Here is a 14,274-nt window from a genome sequence, read left to right as displayed (position 1 = left end):
TCAAGCCTGGGGGGCTATAAGCAGCTTTCTGGGCCCTGAGAACCAAGGGCAATCCAGAGAGCTGCATTGCTGAGTCCTGTTATCCTCTACATGGCAACAGAGCATGGCTCACAGCTGGTTCCTGACCCCCAGAAGACCCCCGAAGGAGTTGTATCTCCTGGGAGTGCTGCTGAGGGCCCCACCTTGACCAGGAGAAGGAGCAAGAAGGAGAGGCGGCTGCCAGGGTCCCAGAAGGCCAGTTCTGGAAAGCAGTCCTCTGGCCAGGGCTCTGAAGCCTCAGGAAGCAGCAAGAACCCACCAAAGACCAAAGCAGGGCAGGATGAGCCATCTTCAGCACCGCCTGGGCAAGCCTCTCACCGACAGTCCCACCGACATCGACCTGACCCCCAGCAGGACGCTGCCCAAAGGACTTATGGGCCCCTGCTAAACCGCATCTTTGGAAAGGTCAGGGGGTATAGGGGTGGGGGATTGAGGCTAACTTCCCTTATCTTTATCCCTACATGTCCAGGCCTCCTGCTTTTTGTGCCAGATTGGGAAAGACAGGACAGGGCAGAGTTGTGGCTTCTTGTACCCCAGACATGGGGCGATGGGGAATGCAGGACAAGATTGGCTTTGGGCCTGCTGGTATAGTGGCCAGAAGACCTCACACCAGGCATCTTGGAGAATTCATTTGAAGCTCCCAGAGCATGGGAAAATCTCTTGGATTTTAGCTGGTTTTTGTTTGTTTTGTTGTTGTTTTTTGAGACAGGGTTTCTCTCTGTAGTTTTGGTGCCTGTCCTGGATCTTGCTCTGTAGACTCAGAGAGATCGCCTGCCTCTGCCTCCCAAGTGCTGGGATCAAAGGCGTGTGCCAGCACTGCGCTGCTCGATTTTGGCCATCTTTCAGCTGCTTTGGTGCACTTGGGGGGGGGGGGGCTGGAGGAGCTGTGTAAACGGGGACATGTTGGCTTATTCCTATACAGGATCGTGAACTGGGCCCTGAGGAGTTGGAGGGTGAGTGTCTCTCACTGTTGCTGGGAGGTGGAAGGAGACCCTGGGTCTGGCTTCCTGGTCTGACTTCTGCTAACTCCTACAGAGCTTCAGGCTGCTTTTGAGGAGTTCGACACTGACCGGGATGGCTACATCGGCTACCGGGAGCTGGGTGACTGCATGCGGACGCTGGGCTACATGCCCACGGAGATGGAGCTCCTAGAAGTGTCACAGCATGTGAAGATGCGCAGTCAGTGATGGAACCCTGCTGGGTGATTGGTTTGGGAGCCAGCCTGGTTACCTAGAGGGTGGGTGGGCCACAGTCCTGTTATTTTTAATTTCAGTTATTATTAGTGGGGGATGTCTGTGCCATAGTGTGCATGTGGAGGTCAGAATAGAGCTAGCTGTTGGGAGTGAGTTCTTCTACCATGTGGGTCCCAGAGAGCTACGCACACTCGGGCCATCAGGTTTGGTGACAGACATCTTTATTCCTTGGAGCCATCTGCTGCTCTTGGTTCTTTCTTTTCTTTTCTTTTCTTCTTCTTCTTTTTTTTTTTTTTTTTAGCTGAGGATTGAACCCAGAGCCTTGCACTTGCTAGGCAAGCGCTCTACCACTGAGCTAAATTCCCAACCTGGTTCTTTCTTTCATTTTACAACAATTTCCAAAATGAGCATGGGATTTGCCATCGATGTACATCCTGTCTTGCTTTCTGTTGCGGTGATCAATACCATGACCAAAAGCAACTCGGAGAGAAAAGGGTTTATTTGTATTACATCTTACAATCTATCACTGAGGGAAGTCAGAGCAGGAACTCAAGTCAGGAACCTGGAGGCAGGAACTGAAACAGAAACCATGGAGAAATGCTGCTTACTGGCTTGCTCTCCAGGCGCCTGTTCAGTTACCTTTCTTATACCTCCCAGGCCCACCTTCCCAGGAGCGGTACCACTCATGATGGACTGGGCCCTCTCACATCAATCATTAATCAAGCAAATGTCCCCACAGACTTGCCTATGGGCCACTCTGATGGAGGCATTTCCTCAACGGAAATTTTTCTTCCTAAATGACCCTAGCTTATGTCAAGTTGACACACACACACACACAAAAAAAATTAACCAGAGCCAGGCTTGGTGGCGCATACCTTTAATAATGCTTCTGGGGAAGCAGAGGCAGGAGGATCTCTGTGAGTTCAAGGCCAGCCTGGTCTACAGAGTGAGCTCTAGGCCAGTGAAGACTGAATAGAGACCATGCCTCAAAAAGCACAATGCACATTCTAGGGCCATGCATCTCTTTCCCCCTGAAGTTCTCACTTGTCCCTTGGAGTTGCAGGGGCCTAATGACATTTAGAACTGAGGTTCTGACACTGGAGGACAGTGCTTTTAGAAGGTATTTGGTGTGTAGATGTTCTTTTCTGCTGCCAGCCCTAAATAATGGCGCAGACTTCTTATTAGTTGTGAAAGTGTGGTCTTAGCTTAGGCTTGCCCCACTAGCTCTTATAACTTAAATTAACCCATTTATTGTAATCTTTGTTCTGTCACATGGCTCGCTATCTCATCTCTCCATGTCCATGGTGCTTCCTCTGTGTCTGACGGGTGACTCCGCCTTTCTTTTTCCCAGAGTCCTCTCTGTCTCTGGAAGTCCTGCCTAACCTCTTCCTGCCTAGCTATTGGCCATTCATCTCTTTATTAAACCAATCACAGCGACACCTATTCACAGTGTACAAAATATCTCACAACAATTTAGAGCTTCCTGCTTAGATCTACTCAGCTAGAGCACTGCTCTGTGGAGTACCTTCTTAAGGCCCATTCCAGGGTGAGAACAAGAGGGTTGGTAAGCCACCCAAGACCTCAAACAGCAACAGGGTTTGAAGTTGAGCTGCCTTCTCTGAAGCCAGGTCTCTTTCTGGACCACTAGGGCTTCATGGAGAACAGGAGCATCCCTGACCCCACAATAGCCAAGAAACCCCTCTTTGAGCAAGGACCTAGGTGAGCCTCCCTGAGCTCAGAGCCCTGGTGGGAAGACAGAGAACGTAGCATCTCACTGAGCCGATTGTGATGCTCTGCTTGGGTCCACAGTGGGTGGCTTTGTGGATTTTGAAGAGTTTGTGGAGCTGATAAGCCCAAAGCTGAGGGAGGAGACAGCTCACATGTTGGGTATACGAGAGCTCCGCATCGCCTTCCGAGAGGTAAGGGGTGCACATGGCGGCAAGCATGGACTTCATCCTTATTGGAGAAGACCCAGAGAGGCAAGACTAGGGTCTGGGGACCGGTAGAGAGGGCTTGGCTTATTCCCATGAGGTCTTCGATCAGAGAATCCTCCTCTAGGAGACAGTCCTGACTCCTGAGCATGGGGAAGGTTAGATACCTGGTGGGAAGCATCATTGCCCTGGATCAGGCAGTGGCAGGAACAGAGCCAAGAATAGGGTATAGTTCATTTGGTAAAGTGAATACTTAGTATGCACAAAGCCCTGGGTTCAGTCCTTAGTGACAAACAAAACCAGAGTGTGGCGGTACACACGTAATGCAAAGATTTGGGAGATGGCGAAGGCAGGAGGCTAAGGAGTTCAAGGCTATACTCTGCTACAGAGTGAGTTTGAGACCAGCCTGGTCTTCATGAAACATTGTCTCAACTATATAAACCAACCACTAAACCCACCCAAGAAGGCCAAGTATGTGGGCCACGCTTTTAATCCCAGCACTTGGGAGGCAGGGGCAAGAGAAACTGAGTTTGAGACCAGCCTGGGCAGGATGACATAGTGAGACCCTACCCCAAATAAACAAAGAAAGGAAGGAAACAAGAGTAGAGCCATACATGGAGACAACGTGGGTAGGAGCCCTGCTCAGACTCTGTCTTGACAGTTTGACAAGGACAGGGACGGACGGATCACGGTGGCAGAGCTGCGGCAGGCAGCACCAGCTCTGCTGGGGGAGCCACTAGAGGGCACTGAGCTGGATGAGATGCTGCGAGAGATGGACCTCAACGGGGATGGCACCATAGACTTCGATGGTGAGTCACCCTCGCAGACGCCCCTCCCATGCCTGAGCACTTTGAACCTCCTCAGTCCCTGACCTGGGTTGGCCTTCCTGACCCGTCTCTCCCACAGAGTTTGTAATGATGCTGTCTACTGGCTGAGGCACCTGCAGGGACAACCTACTGCCCCTGAGGCCCAGATACCAGCAGGAACCAGACGACCACACCCTGCCCCAGGATGGAGAGATCCTCCCCAACTGTAGGCTGCTTCTACTGTAACCACACCCACCTGACTCCAGTGTCTGCGTGTTGTCTTTTTCTCCCACTCCTAAGCTGTCAAGGGAAAAATCGCAGCTGGTTGCAGTTCTCAGCAGAGAACAAGATTTGAATCTCTCCAGATCCTGGAGAGATAGGGAGTTCCCCAGCACTGGCTGCATTCCAATAAATCAGGCCTAGTGTGCTGTGGGGGAATTCCTAGGACATGGTAGATTGAGAGGGTGACCAGATCATTTCCCACTACTTATGTGTATAAAGTGCTACTTTGAAAAATGAACTTGGGCCAGGTAAAATGGCTCAGTAGATAAAAGCTCTTGCCACCAAGCCTGAATTGGATCCTTGAGGGCTGGACGGTGGTGGTGCCTTCCTTTAACCCTAGCATTTGGGAGACAGAGGCAGGTGGATCTCTATGAGTTCGAGGCCAGCCTGGTCTACAGAGTGAGATTCAGGACAGCCAGGACTACAAAGAAACCCTGTAAAACAAACAAACAAACAAACAAACAAACAAACAAATAAATTCACATGATGGAAGGAGAGAACCAAGTTCACAAAGTTGTTCTTTGGCATGTGAATGCTCTGTCCACTACCCCCACCCCCACACCACCCTCTGTCATGAATGAAAAGTGAATGTGAATTTGGGTGTGGCAGGACATGCTAGTAATCTCTGTAGAGGAGGCCAAGGCAAGAGGGTTAGACGGTCCAACAATGAAAGAACTGGAAAGGAGGGGCTGCTCTGAGGTCTCCAAAGCTTGGGGAGCTATATGTGGGGCCTTGGGGGGACTGACACCTGCAGGCCTGGGCTCTCACACTCGGCAGTGACGGACACTCATGTGAGTCCAAGGGGGAAGGTATGAACCACCTACTTACAACCCAGAAAAGAGGACTCAAGTGTGAGAAAACACCATGCTGAGGGTGGTCAGGGCCTTGAGTGGAAAAAAGTTTCTGCAGAGACAAAAGTAACACAAAGGGAAGATGTGACTTGGGCCTTTTCTACAGGGCTCAGAGAGAAGGATAAAGTTACTGATTGATGGTGGACTTAACTTAAGGTTAGCCTGGAAGATAACAGACACAGAATATACCATTCAAAAATCCAACAGAGGAGGCAAGGAGGAAAATGAAGAATTTTGATTTACACTAGAAGCCTAGGGGAAAGGTTTTTTTTTTGTTGGTTTTGTTTGTTTGTTTGTTTGTTTGTTTGTTTTTCCTTTCTCCTTTGAGACAGGGGAGCCTGGCAGGCCTGGAACTCACAGAGACCCCCTTGCCTCTGTCCTGCCCCGAAATGCTGGGAGTAAAGGCATGCACCAGCCACCCACAGCCACTAAGAAATTATTTATGCCTCCTACCAGTGTGCTTCACGATAAAGAAACACTGTTTATAGTGTCTAGAGTTTAGGTCTCCAGCATTCTTTGAGAAGTGTCGTGGCCAGCGCCTTCTGGGTTAGATCGGTTAACCAATAAAAGGAAGCTCTGGGTTGGAGTGTGACTTGATGGCACAGTGCCTGCCTAGCATTGGTCCTGGGCTTGAGTGCATCACTAAAAAAGGCAAGAATGAAAAAGAAGGCCTTAGTGAGGCGGCTCAGGAGGTAAAGGTGCCAAGTCTGAAGACGGAGTTCAGGCCCTGGGATCCGCACACGGAAGGAGAGAACTGACAGGCACAGTTGTCCTCTGACCTGTACACACACACAGCATGTTGCATGTGTAAACCTCTACTCCCAAATAAGTAATGCAGTTTTAACAAAAGAAGAAAGCTCACTGGTTACAATACAATTTTAAGTGATGCATACTGGGTCAAAGAATGGAATTGCAATTGAGTCTACTCACTTAATAATTCTTTTTAGCCATGGTGGTACATATCTTTAATCCCAGCCCTGGGGAGACAGAGGCAGGTAGATCTCTGTGGTAGCAAGCTCCAGGCTGGCAGGGTACACAGAGAAACTGTCTTTAAAAAAAACCATTATTATTGTTTGTGAGTACAAGTGGGTGCCCATGTGGAGGACAATTGGGAGGGGGTCAGTTCTCTTCAGCAGTAGATCTGGGGACTGGATTCAGGCTGTTAGGAATGTGTAATAATGCTTTTACCCAATGAACCATCTTGCCAGCTTTGGTGAGCAGTTTTGAAATTTTCCTTTGTTGTCCTTGTTCTCATTGTGATTATTGGACTATAACTGTGTGAGTGTGCTGATAATACAAACTGTGGGCTTGGATTTTTTCTTTTTCACTTTGCTAGTTAAAAACCAAATAAGGTTGGAGAGTTGGTGCAGAGGTTCTTGCAAACGACCTGGGTTTAATTCCCAGTCTCCACATGGAGGCTCACTACCTCCATGGGTACCACGCATACATGCATGCAGGCAAAACACTCAGTCACACAAAATTTAAAAAAAAAAAAAAAAAGTAATAAATCTAAAATTAAAAGAATCTGGGCGTGGGGCATGAGGATGCCATGGCACAGACATGGAGATCAGAAGAAAACCTCAGCTGGTCCTCACCTTCCACTTTGAGAAAGGTGTAGCTCTTGCTGTCTTGGAACTTCAGATACCAGGCCTGCAATCTTCCAGGCATTCTCCTGCCTCCATATCCCTTCTCTGTAGGAGCTGGGGTGACACATTCACTGCTGTGTCTGGCTTTATGTGTGTTCCGGATTCGGACTCAGATCCTCACAATCGCACAGCAAGTATTCGCTCTACTGCCTCACCTCCCAGCCCTCAGTTCTCTGTTTACTGTGTGCGAGCGTGCATCCTTGTGTCCCAAGGAGCATATGCAGAGGTCAGAAAAGAGCTTGTCCTCTTTCCATCACGTGGGTCTCAGGGAGTGAACTCAGGCTGCCAGGCTCGGCAGCAAGTACCTCAACGCTTGGCTGTCTCACTAGACCTAGCTGCAGAGTGGCAAGTTACTTAAGGTGTTCTGACTGAAGGTCTGAGGGTGGAAGGTCTGGGTGGGTCAGGAGAGGGGCGGGCCAAAAGACTAGGTGTCCAAGTCTGGCAGTGGTGGCACACACCTTTAATCGGGAGGCAGAGCCAGGTGGATCTCTGAGTTCAAGGCCAGCCTGGTCTACAGAGTAAGATCCAGGAGAGGCACCAAAATTACACGGAGAAACTCTGCCTTGAAAAACAAACAAACAAAAAAAGACTAGGTGTCCACTCCTTCAATAAAGGCATGGACTCAGGTGTGCAGCATCCTGTTGTGTGGACACTCATGCTTTGGTTTGGAAGATAGAACACCCACTCAGCTAGTCTTTTGGTGGCCTGCAGAGGACACCAGCTTTGTTCCATTTTTTTCCCCTCTACCTGAGTTTTAGAAGGGGCTTGGGTTGTGTTTTGTCCTTGGTGAGTTGGTCCTCACTTGTAAACTGGGGGCCTATGAAATGGGACTGAGGCAGTAAGGAGTCTCAGGCTTGATTTGGGGAAGTGTCTGGCACAGCTTGTTTCATGAGAACTACCGTGAACTCAGGTTTCCTTACAGTTTGGGGTTTTTTGTTTCTTTAGTTTTTGTTTAAGTTTCAGACATTATTAGAGGCCCAGATTTTCCAAAAGTCTAAGATGGTGTTTCAAATGTTTGGTGGCTCTTAAAGTCTGCTCTGCTGAGAAGTGCCCCCCCCCCACCCTCTGCTCTGCTGTGATCCCAATCTCTGGGCCTAGGAAGTAGGGCAGTGGGTGGAGGAGCACTCCTGTCCCACACGACCCACATTTAGAGATGGCTCTGGCAGCCTAGGGCCCTAGAGCCCGGCTGGAACCAGGATACCAGCCTCCAGACTCCAGGCCTGCGTCATCTCTCAGAGCCCTTTGATAAGGCCACCAGGACGGGTGCTGGTCTGTTACACAGAGAAGACAGTTGAATCTCCTCATAGTGGAAGGCGGGGAGGCTGGGACCACTTCTTCATCCAGCTCTGCCCCGACAAGATGGTGACCTTGGGTACAGCTGAGATCACCAGGTTGTCCTAGATGCCGGGAGAAGTTGGTGGTCCTCCACAGCCCCAGCTGAGTCCTTTACTAAACCTTTGTAGAAGACAGCTGTGCTTGTTAGTGGGCTGGGCCGGGCCTGTGGGACAGAAAAGTGACTGTCCCTGCTGGGAATAATTACACTTTTATTAGCACAAAATTACACCAACCCAGGATTCCAGGGCCCAGGAATAAACTAAGGCACACATCAGGTGAAGGCACAACATCCCCAGGCTGGCATACCCCAAACTTCCTGAGCAAATCCAGAGAGGGCTGGTGGTCATGAGGGTCCCAGAGGGCCTTTTCTTTCCAGGTGAAAGGGACAGAAGTGGGCGCAGGTTGGAGGTCCGCCCTGTGGACACGTGGAGGTGGCCTGAGGCCTTGGATCTCTGGTATCCCATTGGCCGGCTGCAGCTCACTTCTCAAAGTAGGGCAGGTAGAAGAATTGGAAGCCCCGGTGGCCCTTGACAGCACAGTAGATGAAGATCACGTGGTAGACTACGGGGCGGTGTCGGTCAGTAAGGGGCCTGGCCCCTCCCCACCCATGCCCCGCCCCATTTCACGTCACTCTCACCTCCGGGGACTAACAGCAGGGCGCCTGGCACAAAGAAGATGGCGCTGGAGACACCTGTGATAGGAAGAAACGGACAGCTCAGGACTAGGGGGTCCTGGGGCGATGGCTGCCCGGGAAGGCCTCCCTCTCTCCTGGAAGGCGGCTGATTCGTGCTGGGAGTTGGGAGGGTTTGCCGAGGACCCAGGCAGGAGGGGCGCTCACCTGGAGAGGGGGCCACCTCCAGTCCCACGCCGACCAGGATAAGCACTGCACACACATGGGGTTGTGGAGGGGAGGACAGGCGGAGTGAGGGCAGGTTATTCCACACCTGACTCTCAGCCTGGCTCCCACCTGATGATGCATCTGCCACCTAAACTGCTGTCCACTGGGCAGCATACCTCCCCAGGATGCTCATCCAGCTGTGTCGGCAGGCCCTGGGAAATAGCTATGAAGTGGGAGTTTTTACTGCTGTTTGGTGTGACCTTTCAGTCACTCAACAGACACTTATGGAACACCCTCTGGCATGCCTGGTACCAAGAATTCCACCATAAAAGGCAGATAGGGACCTGGCATGGCAGTGCATACCTCTAATCCCAGCACTCAGGAGGGAGAGGCGGAAAGATCTCTGTGAGACCAAGCTGGTCTACGGAGTGAGTTCCAGGACAACTGGGGCTATAAAAAGAGACCCTGTTTCCCCCAGAAAAAAGAAAAAGAAATGCAGATGGGGGATGACAACAAGATGGCCCAGTGGGTAAGGAGCTTGCCATAAAGCCCAGCTGCTTGACCTCAACGCCTTGTGCCCACAAGGTGGAAGCAGAGAACTGAATCTTGCCATAATTCTCTGACCCCACTTGGGCTGTGGCATGCATCCCCCTTCAACTCCCGCAAACACACAAATGAAAAAATAAATGTAACAGAAAGGCAGAAGATCCTTGTCTCACAGCCCTTCTTACTGGAGGGGCCAAGAAGATCCTGAAAGCTAATGATCCATGTGTGGGAAGAGGTCTGTGGGAGCTTGATGCAGCTGCCTCCAGTCAGTCCAGGGAGCAGTTAACAGCACTGCCAGGCCCCCCGAGCTAAGCATTCTATGCAATGCCTTGATACACGAAACCACGGCCCAGCGGGACACAGGAGAAGCGGTGTGTGGCTGCCATCCAGGCAGAGAAAGAATTCAGGAGAGAACTCAGAGTCTGGAGGGAACCCAAGGCTTTATAAGAGCCACCAGCACTTGATGAGACTGAACAGAAGAACCTGGGCTGGAGAAGTCTGGGATGGCCTGCTGTCTCAAGCAGGGATGTGGCCTTTGGTGGACAGGTCATACCTGCACCCACTTTTCATATCTGTCCTTGAGGGCTCTTGGGGTAGGGTGGAGCCAGGGGGCCTGCGGGGCCACCATGGCCTTTTTTTTTTTTTTTTTTTTAATGTATACAGTATTCTGCTTTCATGTATGCTGAATGCCAGAAGAGGGCACCAGATCTCATTATAGATGGCTGTGAGCCTTGTGGTTGCTGAGAATTGAACTCAGGACCCCTGGAAGAGCAGCCAGTGCTCTTAACCTCTGAGCCATCTCTCCAGCCCCCACCAAGGACTTCTGTAGATGTCATGTTTTACAAAGAGCACCTCAGAAGGAGGTTCACACTCACTCCCTGCTTCAGGTTCTGCTGTTAGAGTAAACATCTTTTTCTAATTCCCTAGAGCCCTTGGTGGCTCTCTAGTGATCTCTCTGAGCCTTGGCAGTCACAGGTGTGGGTCTAAATCCCAGCTCATCTTCCTCCCAGCTGCAACCTGAGGAAGCCCTCTCCAGCCCGAGCCCGTGTCCTTACTTCCAAAACCAGGACGCTATCAATGCTTGGCCTTGCTGGGTTGAGGAGAAGCTGGCAGTAGGTGTCACCAGTGCCTGGCCTGCAGTAGTGCTGGCAAGTGGCAGCTCTGTCCCTTGCACTCAAACACCTAGAGGTGAAGATTGGATTTCTGGCCAGGAGACCTAGCTGGCTGGGGCCTTTGACCTTCCTGGAGAAGGAAGGGAAGGAGAGCTAGGGTGGCAGCCACAGTTGGTACTTCCCTATGACCCCCTGTTGATCTCAACCCTGGATGTTCTGGGGACTTTGCATCTCTGTCCCGTAAAGGAGTCAGAAATATCTGGCTGTGAAACCTGCCTGTGCTGGGCCTCAGTTTCCCTACTGAACAATGTGAGGTAGAAAAAGGTCCTGGTCAGATCACAGACCCCAGAGAAGAAGCAGCAGGCCCAATACCTGGCCTCAGGACACTGGTGTCCTGAGCACTGGACCTGCCTTCACACACAGGCTCTGGCCCCTGCCTCTTACTTGCTACCTCTGTAAGGGGGGCGGGGGAGATGGACCTGCCAGTAGTCAACACAGAGTAAATGGAAGCTGTTACCTCTATATTCTCTGATCCTATGGTAGATTAAACAGATTAAATTTAAAAAGGAAAGAAGTAGCCAGGAGGTGGGGTAGGGTGTGGGAGGGGGGTGATGCATGCCTTTAGTCCCAGCACTCAGGAATCAGAGGCAGGATCTCTGAGTTTGAGGCCACCCTGGTCTACAGAGCAAGTTCCAGTACAGCCAGGGCTACACAGACAAACTCTGTCTCAAAAAACAAACAAACAAACAAACACGATAAATAGATAGATACACACATACGTACATACATACATGCATACATACATACATAATTACATAAATAAATAAAATGAAGCAAGCTGGGCGTAGTGATGCCTACCTGTGAACCCAGAATATGGGAGGTAGGGGCAGCATGATCAAATGTTCAAGAACATACTTCACTTTGGGGTTACATGAGACCCTGTCTCAAAAAACTTAAAAGGGGTAGGGGAGCTGGAGAGATGGCTCAGTTAAGAGCACTTACTGCTCTTGCAGAGGACCCAGGTTTGGTTAACACCCACACACTGGCTCACAACCCTCTACAACTCCAGTTCCAGGGCATCCAGTTCCCTCCTCTGACTTCACTGGAGACTGCAAGCACATGGTCCATATACATAAATAATAAATATTAAAAATGGCTTTAGCCAGGCAGTGGTGGCGCACGCCTTTAATCCCAGCACTCGGGAGGCAGAGCCAGGCGGATCTCTGTGAGTTCGAAGCCAGCCTGGGCTACCAAGTAAGTTCCAGGAAAGGCGCAAAGCTACACAGAGAAACCCTGTCTGGAAAAACTAAAAAAATAAAAAATAAAATAAAAATGGCTTTAAAAAAGTTTTTAAAAACAGGAAATAGTAATTTAAAAAGCACTGAATCAGGTTCCAGTCTCACGGTTGGTGCTCTCTGGACAGATGATCAGGACCTAACCCTCTCATAGCCCCAGTTGCTGAGTTTTAACAGGAAGGCCCAAAATGCCAAGTGGCTACAGAGCCTGCTTATAGGAGGGAGGGAAGATAGGCCATCAGGACACTCACCTAGCCCCAGCAGCAGGAGCAGAAAGGAGGCCAGAACTACCCGTCTGTTTTTCTGGATCAAAGGATGTTGGGTCCAGCTGGATGGCAAGAGAGATGGACACAAGTCCAGGAGGTGAGGCGATGGGGAGCCAGGGCTAGCTGGCAGACAGAAGCTGACCTCCAAGTGAGAGGCTCTCACCTGCAGCAGGCATTGTAGGAGCGCTGGGTGGTGCTGCTGATGGTGCTGAAGGACCACTGAGAGCTACGCATGGACGTGTGCCCAGAATCCCTGAAGGACAGAAGGGTGGTGAGGGGAGACGGGGAGAGGAAGAGGAGAGTCAAGATAAAATGAGGGTGCGAGTAGGGACTGAGGCTAAACCCTACAGGATAGAGGGCGCCAAAAGGGGGCAAGGTTGGGGGAGAGAGTAAATTATAGAGTGGGGTGTGTGTTAAGGGAAATGAAAAAGGGAAGATGGGGGCCGAGTTAAACTGAAGATTCCTAGGAGATAAAAAGCCTCGCAGTAGTAAGCTGCAGGCACTGGGAACTAAGGTGAGGCGACCCAGCTGGACAGGAGATTCTAGGAGGGAAGGAGGGCTAGGACCCTTATAGGACAGCTGAGTGCAGTAGGGAGGGGACTGGGCAGGTTCCTGCAGACAGGAGCCGGAGACGTGGGTCTTAGGATGCAGGGTGGGTCCCCACCTGGCCCTGACCTGGTGCTGACTCCCCCATCGGGCTCTGGAGAGGCCTGGGCTCCATCCTCATCATTTTCCAGGTTCTGTTCCAGAACACAGGGTTCAGAGAGGTTGCTGGATTTGGGGCCTTTTTACTCCCCTCTGGGGAGAGGAGAAAAGCAGCCAGACGGCTTCTGCCTGGCATGCCTGCCAGCTGCTCTCTGCTCTCCCTGCCCTCCCAGCACAACCGGTTTGATGATTCAGAAACTGAAACCCAGGTAGGAAGTAGGTGGCTACTGGGGGCTTTGGCACAGAAGTCAGCAGGAGTGGGTGGCGGGCTCTCAGCATGGATCCCAGGAACAGGTGACCAACCAACCAAATGGGGCTCTTAGGATTTTACTGGAGCCCAACATAGAGAGGCTCTGGATTTGGTGTAGCAGACCTCAGTTCTCTAGTTCCTGTGTCTCAAAGAACGCTAGGGTTGGGGGCGGCTATCTGGGACAATGATTTATGGCGTAGTTGGAGGAGTCAAGAGATGGGCAAACACATGTGTGTGGGACCTCCACTGCTAGGGTGATTCTCAAAACAGTCAGGATGCAGATTCTCCATAGGTCATGTGGCCTGGGGTCAAGGGATGCTGGAAGGACCCGCAAGGTCTAGTTTAGTTACAAAGTGCTCTCCAAGTCCGGAGGGGTGGTAATGGGATGTCAGTATCCAGGATGGGTGGGCTCTGCACTGATGCTGAGGTCTGAGTTCCTGGTCCCGGCTTGCGGCTCTCCAAAGCTGCATGGGGACCGAACTCGGAGTTCAGAGGGCAAGGATATAATTCTGGGCGAGCAGACACGTCTGGGGGAAAGTTTCCCACTCTACTGGGGTCTCTAGGCAGAGTCTCCGGAATTAGGGTTCTCCGGGGCCGGCCTGGGGTCCCGCCCTATCCCGGACAAGAGGGTGAGATGGGCCGGGCCGTTCACCTGGTAGCGCAGCCGGGATTGCTTGTCTTCATCAGCCACCTCGAACCTGGCCCGGCGCTCGAAGTGCAGCGGCCCGAAGCGGGCGACCCCGCTGGACTCAGGCCCAGGCCCTGCGTCCTCCAGGGTCAGCTCGAAGGCATCATCGATACTGAACTGGGGTCGGGTGGCGCTCATGGCCCCCGCCCGCCTAGGCGCCCAGCGCTGCCGCCATCTGAGCCCGCCACGGCCCCGCCCACTAAACAGGTCCCGCCCCCGCGCAGGCCCCGCCCCGTCTCCCTAGGAGAGAAGTCCTGCCCCCTACAACGGCCCCGCCCTGTCCGCTCGTCCTCCACAGGCCCGAGCTGCGGATTGCCGAGTGGATTCGGGATCGCGTCAGCGTCTCGCGGGTAGCGGGTCCCGCGGCGCCACCAAGAGGCTGCCTTGGTGAGCGACATCCCGGACTGCGATCAGGCGCAGTTTAGGCTCGTGCTTGCAGGGGCGAGTAGGAGGGAGAAGGAGTTCTCTTGCCCAGAGGCTCAGACCTCAAG

General features: G+C 51.8%; 2 protein-coding genes across 6 annotated transcripts; one reads left to right on the top strand and one right to left on the bottom strand.

Moving 5' to 3' along the window:
• Positions 1–90: 90 nt before the first annotated feature.
• On the top strand, positions 91–4,529 carry Cabp4 (calcium binding protein 4). Its single transcript, XM_036206687.1, has 6 exons — positions 91–444; positions 962–992; positions 1,075–1,218; positions 3,042–3,151; positions 3,825–3,972; positions 4,070–4,529. Exons 1-6 carry the CDS (start codon positions 91–93, stop codon positions 4,096–4,098), a joined length of 816 nt encoding a protein of 271 aa, XP_036062580.1. The 3' UTR covers positions 4,099–4,529.
• Positions 4,530–7,606: 3,077 nt separating this feature from the next.
• On the bottom strand, positions 7,607–13,981 carry Tmem134 (transmembrane protein 134). 5 transcript variants are annotated; one of them, XR_004944210.1, is made up of 8 exons: positions 13,748–13,971; positions 12,816–12,880; positions 12,304–12,393; positions 12,126–12,202; positions 8,922–8,966; positions 8,721–8,774; positions 8,390–8,644; positions 7,607–8,246 (listed from the first exon to the last, which is right to left on the bottom strand). XR_004944210.1 is itself a non-coding variant. In XM_036177097.1 (7 exons), the coding sequence occupies exons 1-7, from the start codon at positions 13,919–13,921 to the stop codon at positions 8,562–8,564; spliced, it is 588 nt and encodes a 195-aa protein (XP_036032990.1). In that variant the 5' UTR covers positions 13,922–13,981; the 3' UTR covers positions 7,607–8,561. The 5 variants fall into 5 exon arrangements, 3 of the variants coding, with proteins under 3 accessions (XP_036032990.1, XP_036034885.1, XP_036034175.1); XM_036177097.1 differs by having other exon boundaries at positions 7,607–8,644; positions 13,748–13,981; XM_036178282.1 differs by lacking the exon at positions 7,607–8,246 and having other exon boundaries at positions 8,276–8,609.
• Between the last annotated feature and the right edge of the window lie 293 nt (positions 13,982–14,274).

The sequence above is a fragment of the Onychomys torridus genome, chromosome 1 (assembly GCF_903995425.1).
Source record: "Onychomys torridus chromosome 1, mOncTor1.1, whole genome shotgun sequence".
NCBI classification, from domain to species: Eukaryota; Metazoa; Chordata; class Mammalia; order Rodentia; family Cricetidae; genus Onychomys; species Onychomys torridus.
Note: the sequence above shows the minus strand (reverse complement) of the source record. Positions and strands in the feature narration are given on the sequence as shown.